The 10933-nt window shown below is 43.0% G+C and overlaps 2 protein-coding genes across 2 annotated transcripts; both read left to right on the forward strand.

Annotated features, from left to right (window-relative positions):
* Positions 1 to 5459: 5459 nt before the first annotated feature.
* mul1b (mitochondrial E3 ubiquitin protein ligase 1b) lies at positions 5460 to 8101 on the forward strand. The gene is made up of 5 exons (XM_042099080.1): positions 5460 to 5677; positions 6131 to 6295; positions 6395 to 6482; positions 6639 to 6759; positions 6932 to 8101. The coding sequence occupies exons 2-5, from the start codon at positions 6176 to 6178 to the stop codon at positions 7659 to 7661; spliced, it is 1059 nt and encodes a 352-aa protein (XP_041955014.1). The 5' UTR covers positions 5460 to 5677; positions 6131 to 6175; the 3' UTR covers positions 7662 to 8101.
* A 719-nt stretch (positions 8102 to 8820) lies between these two features.
* camk2n1b (calcium/calmodulin-dependent protein kinase II inhibitor 1b) lies at positions 8821 to 10491 on the forward strand. Its single transcript, XM_042099110.1, has 2 exons — positions 8821 to 9020; positions 9427 to 10491. Exons 1-2 carry the CDS (start codon positions 8852 to 8854, stop codon positions 9495 to 9497), a joined length of 240 nt encoding a protein of 79 aa, XP_041955044.1. The 5' UTR covers positions 8821 to 8851; the 3' UTR covers positions 9498 to 10491.
* Positions 10492 to 10933: the final 442 nt, after the last annotated feature.

The following is a 10933-nucleotide window of genomic DNA, read 5'->3' on the forward strand; positions in this document are numbered from 1 at the left end:
TTGGATTGGCCTGAGCGTACCGGTGGTAGAGCTAGACGTCGTTCGTCTGAGGAGCGCAGCGGCCTGGAGGTAGTGTATGTCTGTAAGAGGGCATTCAAGTAGGCGGGAGCAGAACCGGAGACTACTTTGTAGGCAAGCGTTAGAGCCTTGAATTTGATGCGGGCCGCCATAGGTAGCCAGTGTAGCTGGATGAGCAGCGGGGTAACATGTGCCCTTTTGGGTTGGTTGTAGACCAGGCGCGCCGCCACGTTCTGGATCATCTGAAGGGGTTTCACTGCACAGGCTGGGAGACCTGTCAGGAGGGTGTTGCAGTAGTCGAGTCGTGAGATGACTATTGCCTGAACCAGAAGTTGGGTAGCATCTTGAGTCAAGTAAGTCCTGATTTTCCGTATGTTGTAGAGTGCGAAACGGCATGACCGGGCGACTGAGGCAACATGATCTGAGAAGGTTAGTTGGTTGTCGAGAAGAACTCCTAGATTTCTTGCAGTCCTGGTAGGTGAAACAGACTGGGAGTCAAATTTGATGTTGATGTCGTGGTGTATGGTAGGTTTAGCTGGGAGGACCAGCAGTTCAGTCTTTGAGAGGTTCAGCTGGAGGTGGTGTGCCTTCATCCATGTAGCTATGTCTGAGAGGCAATCCGAGATCTGTGCTGAAACCAAGGGGTCATCAGGTAGAAAGGACAGATAGAGATGTGTGTCGTCTGCATAGCACTGGTATGAGAAGCCATGCGAACGGATAATCTGTCCCAAGGACGTGGTGTGGATAGCAAAGAGAAGGGGGCCCAGCACTGAGCCCTGGGGGACCCCTGTGGTGAGATGGTGAGGTGCAGATAGCTGACCAAGCCATGATACGTTAAACGAGCGTCCTGTGAGGTAGGATTCAAACCAGGAGAGAGCAGAACCGGAGATTCCCATGTTAGCGAGTATAGAGAGAAGGATGCTGTGATTAACCGTGTCAAAGGCAGCCGACAAGTCAAGCAGAATGAGTACTGATGACAAAGCGGTCGCCCTGGCTTCTTTTAAGGCTTCTGTTACAGACAGCAAAGCCGTTTCGGTAGAGTGGCCGCTTTTGAACCCAGACTGATTTGGATCCAGAAGGTTGTTCTGTGACAGGAAGTCAGAGACCTGTTTGGAGACTGCTTGTTCAATGCCTTTGGATAGGAAAGGCAGGAGTGAGACAGGGCGGTAGTTTTCGACTTGAGCAGGGTTGAGAGAAGCTTTCTTCAGTAACGGTGTTACCTGGGCCATTTTGAACGCTGTTGGAAATGTGCCGGAGGTTAGCGAGGCATTGATCACATGTGTGATAGCTGGTGCGATGGTCGGGCTGATGGACTGAAGTAGGCTCATAGGTATAGGGTCCAGCGAGCATGTGGTAGGACGGCTACATGTCAGGAATCTAGATACTTCACTCTCAGAGAGAGGCGCGAATGCTGAAAAAGATGTTCCAGCAGCCCCTAGAGGTTGTAGGAGGGCAGTATCTGAGTCAGATGCGTTGTGTGGGCATGTAGAGAATTGATTGCTGATTGCCGCCACTTTGTTTGTAAAAAATGAGGCAAGGGTATCCGCAGTAAGGCTTGAAGGTTGAGAAAAGTTTACAAGTGTCTGTAGCACTGTTGATTTTGTCATTGTAGAAAGCCGTCTTAGCAGCAGTGATGCTGGCTGAGAAGGAGGTCAGGAGTGTCTGGTAGTTTTTGAGGTCATCAGTTAGTTTGGATTTGTGCCATTTCCTCTCCGCGGCTCTGAGTTTGGTGCTCTGTGATCGGAGGGTATCATTTAGCAATGGATGAGAGTGTTTGGATCGAGCTGGCCTTGTGGTAAGAGGGCACAGCTCATCTAGACACGAGCTCAGTGTGGAGCAGAGCAAGTCTGTGGCCTCATTAACCTCCAAAGAGGAGAAGGTGTCGAGGTAGGCCGTTGGCACCACCGAGTGAAAGATATAAATGCAAAAAAATGGGCACTTCAATCGCTAATATGTTGTGGCAAGAAGGTGTGAACCGCACAGAATTTGGCATGTACTGTAGGATCTGACAACCTCTTGACACACACCAAGTTTCATGAAATTCCACTGTATGTGGATGTGTCCATGTGAATCAGTGCATTAAATTAGTTTGGGAGTGGCATATAGTTTATAAGTATAAGTATATATACTCTTTTGATCCCGTGAGGGAAATTTGGTCTCTGCATTTATCCCAATCCGTGAATTAGTGAAACACACTGCACACAGTGAACACACAGTGAGGTGAAGCACACACTAATCCCGGCGCAGTGAGCTGCCTACAACAACAGCGGCGCTCGGGGGTTAGGTGCCTTGCTCAAGGGCACTTCAGCCATGGTCTACTGGTCGGGGTTTGAACCAGCAACCCTCCGGTTACTAGTCTGAAGCGCTAACCAGTAGGCCACGGCTGCCCCCAAAATGCATATACAATACATATACATTTACATACATATATTTCTAAACATTCTCACACACACACACACACACACACACATACCCAGAAACAGGCACTCCCTGACAGAATTTTCACACAGTTTGGTGTTGATTCCAGTATACCTTGCAAACAGAGGGCACCTTGATTGTTTTCTGCTCAGAATGGCTGAATCCTAGTACACACAGAGTAGTTGGAGTCACTTGATGCTGTTTGTGTCGGGGTGAGGGGTCCTTGATTTCACAATTTATCAGTGCGTAATCACACACACACATACAGGCACGTTGATAGTGTGCAAAAGTCTGTATAGATAGAGCGGGGGAATATGTATTGAACGCGTAACCATTTTTTCCCCCAGTAAGAATACTTCCAGTGAGGCTATTCGCATGAAATTTTCACCAGACATTATTTTTAACTATGTGTAATAAAGTGGAATGACACAAGAAAAAAGTATTGAACACGCTATGAAAAAGGCAAGGAAAGGCTTCATTACTGTAGAAAAACATGTCAAAACCTGTTTTAAAGTTTGACATTTGGACAAGCCTATGAAACACTGAGAGAATGTACAGTAGTCAGGCGAGAGCAAAATGTAACTTTTTGGATGTCATACTACACACCATGTTTGGAGGAGAAATGGCACTGTACACCACCCTAAAAATACCATACCACCAGTGAGGTTTGGAGGTGGAGGCATCATGGTGTGGGGCTGCTTTTCATTGAATGGTACTGGCAGACTTCATACAGTTGAAGGAATGATGAATGAAGTAATTTTTTTTTCTGGGAGAATCTTGCCATCAGGACGATGAGAATGAGACATGGCTAGACCTTCCAGCAGGACTACGATCCAAATCCATATAATCCATTTGCAATACAGCAAAGGAAACTCTCAATTCGTTTTTAGAGAAAGGAAATCAAGGCCCAAGGACTAACTGTTTAGAAGAATGGGCCAAAAGCCCATGTGAATTATGTGACTAATTAGTTTCATCATACAGGAAAAGTTGTCATTACAAACAAAGGCTTTTCCACAAAAGAAATTTCAGTAGGCCCGTTCAATACTTTTTTCCTGTGTCATTCCACTTCATTACACATAACTCTGTGTGTGTGCTTTATTTTATTTGCCTATCAGCTGGTAACACCATATGACTGTCATACCTTGTACCGCTATGTGGTATATCTAGTTCAAGAAGGCAGCTGTTTCCATATACCTTTTATGTTAGTCACTTACCTCCACCAAAGTCACTAATGTTGATGTGAAGGCCTGGGGCATGTTCTGCTCCACATGAGTCAGTCTTCGTGCCAAAAGACACGGCACCTCTTTTCTGAGGCACAATCACACCATGCTCTCATTACTTAGATGTGGCTAGAACACGTTCATGCATCCATCATTTCAGTAAGGTACAGGTACAGTAAATGTCATGGCTTGGTGAAATTTTATTTTATGAAAAAAAAAAAACTCAGAATTTGACCCCATTAAACTTAAACTTTCATTTCATTTTGGTTTCATTTTCAAATAATAATAAGTCATGCACATTAATTGAAACAAATTACAGTAATAATTGCATCAGGATGCTTAAATTGTATTAGACCCTTTGACATATGAGATGGAATTAGATTGTGATTTTGGAAATCATGTTTCAAATAATTTGCACAAGGTACAGCCCTGGACTGATTAATTAATTTGGTGAAAATAATCAAAGATAATAAGAATTATAAATAAAATAATAAGAATCTTTTTATTTCTGCATTGAAAATGGGCTGGGTAACCAATGAGATGTTAGGTTGTCCTCTTGCACCTGTGACATTTGACAAATGTGAAATATCTGCAGAAATGGAATGGGTCATGGTGGCACACTGTTCATATGTTTGCACCATTACAAGTAAATGACTGTTGTGCACTTTACATGCACCACAACACATCATTTAACCTCTCACCTGCTCTCAAACATTTAAATGAAGAGTAGCTCCCTTGTCAGTGAATGGTATAACAGTCCACAATCACAAAGTGCATGGCTGTGTACGCTGTGTACTGTATATGCTTGTCATGACAAGACAGAAGAGGTCACCCAGAGTTTACCAATGTTGTGATGTGAAAGTGAAATTGATTATGTGTCCTCTCAACCCTTTGGTTGGCTAAGTAAATTACATGGTATCTTAGTAATGTATCCATCCCTATGAACAGCTAATATGTGATGTATCAGAGAGGTTGCAACAACAAAGAACTAAGGCCCCTTGGCAGAAGCGCCTAAAAGGAACACTCAGGTTTTAATCTAATGCCTACCAACCCTAGGGCATTTCTCTGTTTGCACACAGTTTTTTGGAACCCACTGGAACCATCTTGGAGTGATTTAATTTAAACAGACCCAATGGTTAGCTCCCAGAAGTAGCCTGGTGAATATACTGTAGGTAAGATTTTCATAAAAAACAAATTGCAGTAATTAAACCACAGCAAAAATATGTGTGCAATTTAAAGTAAGCACAGCAGGCCTAACAACACAGAGTTAAAGTGCAAGATTAAATTAGCATTTTTCCACTCAATATTGCCATTTTGCATTCATCAGATGGATTCTGCTGTTGTTAGATTGCATCATGACCTCTATTTCACCTCTAAATCACCTCAATAAATTTTGATAATTTCTGTGTGGGCCTCATGAATAGGCCTATCCTGTGTGTTTGTGTGTGGGGTGAAGGTGGATGTGTAGCCTGTGTGAGTGCATGTGTCTGAGGTAAAGCAAGAGAATGAAAATGGCAGAGAAACAAAAGAGACGCAAATGAGGCCTAATTGTGTAAGCCTATTGATGATGTTGCTTGAATTGATCAACCCAATGTAAATATCAGATGAAATTTCGTGAATTCAATGTCACCAAAAAAATACTCATAGCCTACCTACATCTTAGCTGATGATGGAATTGTAGCCTGGGCAATATGATGGCGTTTCCTGTTGCGACCACAAACGGCAACTTGAACGCAGCAAAACACTGCCATCTGCTGTTTGTTTGACAAAGGCACACCGGAAGTAAGATGTAGTCAGTAGTAGTCGGTTAACATTAGCTTCGAACGAAGAGCTGTCTTTTTTGGCTCTGTCTAGCATTGGATGTTTTGATATCAAGTCTCAAAATTTGCATGTGACAAAACGCCCTAACGTTACTAAAATAGCAGCTAGTTGCCTAATGTTGCTTACGACACGTCCCTGAACGACACTGTCAAGCAAACTGCAAACTCCTCATCTGGGTCCTCGACACTATAAGAAATAAGGTAACTGTTAATTGTCTTTTTCATTAAGTGTTGTCTTACAGGATTATAACTTTTTACATATATTTTCTGTGGAATTCAACTTAATTATTTTCATGCTAAGCTTCAACGAAGTAACACGTAGTCTGCTCGGTTACCTACTGTGTAGGTCTAAATGTCAAAGTAGCCTACTGGCTCTGTAGGTTGACAAGCTAACTGCTGCTAAATCGGTGTCCTAAATATTATGTTTGTACAAACTATGCTACAACACAGAAAAGTTAAGCTTTTTAAACTACTATCGCTAGCTAACTTTACCTTTTCCAGTACTTCAATGCTTGAAAACAGAGGTAACAGCTAGCCTATAGACCTTACCTTGAACTTGTAGCCCAAGTGCATGTAGCCCAAGTGGATATGACGCACACACAAGACAGCAACAATGCAAGAAACAACATTCAGTAGGCCTACCATTTCTTATAGGAGCGACACACAGGTGCACTCTGTGTAAGTCTGAACAAATGAAGGATGGAGTCTAATGGGAGGCCCTCCACCGCACAAATAATTCTGCTAGCTACCAGCTCAGCAGTTACAGCGGTGCTGTACTCAGTGTATCAGAAGAAGGCAGCCACTGTGAACAGTCTGAAGGTGAGTTTTGAGTTCTGAAGGAAAGTTTACAATGCTATGTCAAACATTGTTGCTGGATGCATCCAGTTTTCAAACTTCACCATGAAATGAATTTTGCAGGAAGCCAAGAAAATTTCAATAGACCAGGACCTGAGAAGCATCCTCAGCAAGGCTCCAGGGAAATGTGTACCATATGCTCTAATAGAAGGTACTGGATACCATCTGCTGGTAGATGTTGCTACACCCACATGGAAATCCATGAACAATAAGGAATTCTCAAGTCTCTAGTAATGAGGTCCTCATCTACCTTGAAAAGGCAGATTCACATTTTTATTCATTTTTATGCAGTGTTGCTGTTTTTTAGGGGTGGTGAGGTCTGTGAAAGAGACACTCAACAGTCAGTTTGTTGACAACACCAAAGGAGTTATTGAGAGACTCACTCTTCGTGAGAAGAAGATGGTGTGGAATCGTACAACTCACCTTTGGTAACTTAGTTTTTTACTGTAACATAATAATTTAATTACTCTGAATAGAGTTAGGTTGGGTCGCCTATATTGGTCCCTGAAATAAGAAGTAGGAAATTACTCAGACTACACTTATTTCTTCATTGATAACAATCTGAACCTTTTCTGAGCTTTTTCTGATCACATGTATTAGGAATGATCGTGAGACGATCATCCACCAGCGCACCAACACAGTCCCCTTCGACCTCTGCTCCCACGACAACTCAGTGACTGCGTCAGTGCGTGTCGTGCGGCCCCTGGAAGCGTCCGAGCTCAACCTGGAGACCACCTACGAGACCTTCCACCCCACCGTGCAGTCCCTGAGCAACATGATCAGCCACTTCATCAGCGGAGAGCGGCCCAAGGGTATCCGCGAGACGGAGGAGATGCTGCGGCTGGGCGAGTGTGTGACCGGCGTGGGCGAGCTGGTGCTGGAGAACAACCTGGTCAAGCTGCAGCCGCCCAAGCAGGGCCTGCGCTACTTCCTGTCGCGGCAGGACTACGCCTCGCTGCTGGGCAAGCAGGAGAGTGGCGCGCGCTTCTGGAGGCTGCTGGCGGGCCTCTGCGGCCTGGCCGCCTGCGTCACGCTCTACTACATCCTGTGGCGCCAGTGGACGCTGCGGCGCAAGCGGCGGCAGGAGCGCAGTGCCCTCGAGGAGTTCAAGGAGGAGCAGCGGCGGCGCATGCGCGAGCTGGAGATGGACGAGTCCGCCGTGCCGGCCGGCGCCTGCAGCGTGTGCCTGAGCGCCCAGCGCACCTGCGTCTTCCTGGAGTGTGGCCACGTCTGCACGTGTGAGCCCTGCTACCTGGCCCTCCCTCTGCCCAAGAAGTGCCCCATCTGCCGGGCCCTCATTGACAGGGTGGTTCCCCTTTACAACAGCTGAAAGAACCGAAGGAACGTGGAGGAATAGTGAGGATGTCATCAGAGTGTCTAGATACTCTAGACTGTGAGTGATCAAATTGCTCTGTCAGGTTTTGTGTGCTGTGCTTTTCTTTGTGCAATGCATAAAGAATAACGTTGTCTATTGAATGAGGTTGCGGCCTTAATTTTGTGGTATCATGTTTCGTATCAAAATCAGTCTGTTGAAGTTGAATTGTGTTTTTGGTAAATGGTAATTAAACAGTTGGTTCTATATTGCATTTGATTTGGCTGAAAGTATAGTCTGGTGTTTTCATAAGATACTGAATGCTGAGTATTGATTGCATTTCATTGAAGATGAAATCGTTGTCATTATTTGAACATTTTAACCCAGCTCTTTTCCAGAGCACATTGTTTTTCCTTGAGAGTTTTATTGTCAATAATAAAATTGAAACATTCAGTGGCTAATGCAAGTAATTTTTAACAGTGACCAGCAGAGGGAAGTGTCCATCACATTCAAAGAAAGCAGAAATTAAGCAGAAAAACATCAGCACTTTGTGCGGATGTTGTATGGATATTTAAGTGGGTGTAATATTTATGGATGAATGTCAGGGTTAAAATGGTCACTAACACTATTCAGCGAAAATAGACAACACGATTGTGATTTAATTGCTGGAGCAATGGTGAGGAAGTGGCCCTAAAAGCAGACGAATAGCCTAAGCTTCAAGCTGCCTATAATGTTATCTTGCGTCCAAAAAAGTTGTGATTAAAACTGATGCGCAGACAAACACGCACATCCATGCAAACCATGTTTCTTGCTCATGGTTAAGGAGGAAGTCAAGCCAACTTTCCACCATAACTGGCAGGTAGTTCTACACAATGCACCAAATTAATTTGAGAGAAGTGATGCATGCTTATTTATCTCCATAATGTTTATATGCATCTGTTTACATATTCTTCTCCATCAGAATTTCAGTGAGACTATTTTAAAATGTCGGATGCTCAGTACCTTTTCATGCAACACTTTCTTAAAACTAAACTTAAAACTTTACATGACGAAACGTAACGGGCCTGCGCAGGTTACGCATTTTTATTTTTGCCATCGGTCGTGATCGCCTCTACGCGCGGTCACATCATGGTGGTCGTGCACGCGGCTCGCCCCCCTCAGCAAATTCCCATTTTTAATCGATCATTGGTGACTGGTTTGAAAACACCATGTCGGAAGTGTTACCCTACAACGAGGAGAATATCACTCATTATGGGGATGATGGAGATGTGGATCAGCTCTCCATCACCTGTCGTTTGCAGAATACCAATAACTTATTTGGTACGTCGCAGAATAAAAGACCCCCAAAACTTGGACAGATTGGAAGAAGTAAACGAGGTGAGATCATTTTTCATGTCTTGCTTTAACGATTGCTTTCTTGAAGTGCGCTTTGATGAACCGCTGAATAAATTAGTCGCCTGAAAATGACAAATGAACAAGAAAAGGGCTATTGTAATTCAAGGCAATCAACTTCGGCCCATGCATGATCACCTTAAAACGTCAATTGATGCTTGTTTTGGTCGGTCTTCCCTCAGTCCTAGACGTGTTTATACGGCATGTGATTAAACAGCTCAAAGACTTATATTGTTGCCCTGTGTAAGCCTAATTAGTCTATTACGAAGTGGTGTCAGAGATAGGTATTTTTTATTTATTTTTGAACAGGTTTGAACAAATGTTTCTTTTCTCATTTACAGTGGCACACAGATCATTCCTAGATCTATAAACTTGACTCTGTCTTTTTCAGTTGTCATTGAAGACGACCAGATTGATGAAGTCCTGAAAAATACAAACGAAAAAGCGCCTCCGGGAGAATAAGACTCGAAAGTCAGCCGTAGAGGAGTGCAGTGAAAATATAGCATCCCACGGTTGGCAAAAGCACTTTGTAACCGCAGTGTGGGTTGTCTTCACTAACAACGGTGCAGAGTCAAAGCAGACTTGAAAAGAGGGAATGGAAAGTCATCCTTCACCTTTCTCCTTTTCGGCTGTTATGATGAAATTCTTACTGGTCTGTGATGATAATATACAGCAGACACGTGGGGGAGAGACGCCTGCACTTCATAAGCACACATTCAACTCTTGTTGTTGCTTTCTGAAACCAAGCACTTTGTTTATCAACCATAAATCTAAAAAAAAATGACCGTTTTGTGTACAATGGAAAATGGTGTGTCGGTCTATTTCCTCTTTGAATGATCAAATTTATTACCTTTTGTATCCTTTTTGGCAGTGTTGCAAAAATGGAAATCTGTTTTTATAGAGTGACAAATAAAGGAGAAGTCCCTTTTTAAACTAACCATTTTTATGTTGCTAATGTATGTGTTTTTGTCATGACATATGCTACATACATTGCCTGCTCATTCTTAAAAGTAAGATGTGTATTTTTATAAAATGGATATATTTATGAATCAGTCAGTTTGGATACTGGTGTTAGTTTAAGCACTGTGATATATTGCCTACGGTATTCTATTGAACAGGGCGGTATCACATCTGTGCCAAATACTTCCCAGACTTTCCTTTGTGTTGCTGTGCTCGTGGTGTTCTATAAGCCTGGCTGTTGCTTCTTTCAGGGTACATTCTTACTATCAGCGTTTTGCATGAGGCCTAATATCCTAATGGTGTGGAACTGAATCTGATGTACTGATTTTATTTGTTTGTACTTGAATGACAGACCTCAAAAATGTCTTCACCAACTGTTTATGTTGCACTTAACAGGGCTATCTGCAATTGAAAATATGGCATTCAAATATGAAAACATGAACTGCTAATTTCATTTGATTTAATAAAGATTGTGAAAGCTCTCTAAAATATATCACACAGGCCTATGTTTTATTATTTAAACAGCAAACAAGTAACTGCCTCTTCTAGGTTGTTGTTTGACCTTAACAAGTTTTTGAGTGATGCCTTACTTCAAAGAAATTCCCAAACTTCAAAGCTCTTCTGCTTTTTTTTTTCATAATTAGGATTTGTTCCGAATCATATTTAGAAGGAACATTCACCTCAACATCAGCTTGGTACTGCGTACATCACTGCCACATACCATCATGCTTGTTTTCATGTTTGCCACATCGCACCTCAGGCACTTGAACAGGATTTAAAAATCCAGCTGTTTTAAAGAATGGTGTGGGTATACCCTCAGATTTCCTAAAACTGACCATATTCACAGAGCTGAAAGTCATGAGGTACTGTAGTGAAATCCTTTGTTCTAGACAAAGCAGCTGCTTATGAATACTGGATACTGGATATGTCATACTCTT

This window comes from Alosa sapidissima, chromosome 7 (genome assembly GCF_018492685.1).
Source record: "Alosa sapidissima isolate fAloSap1 chromosome 7, fAloSap1.pri, whole genome shotgun sequence".
Classification (NCBI taxonomy): Eukaryota; Metazoa; Chordata; class Actinopteri; order Clupeiformes; family Clupeidae; genus Alosa; species Alosa sapidissima.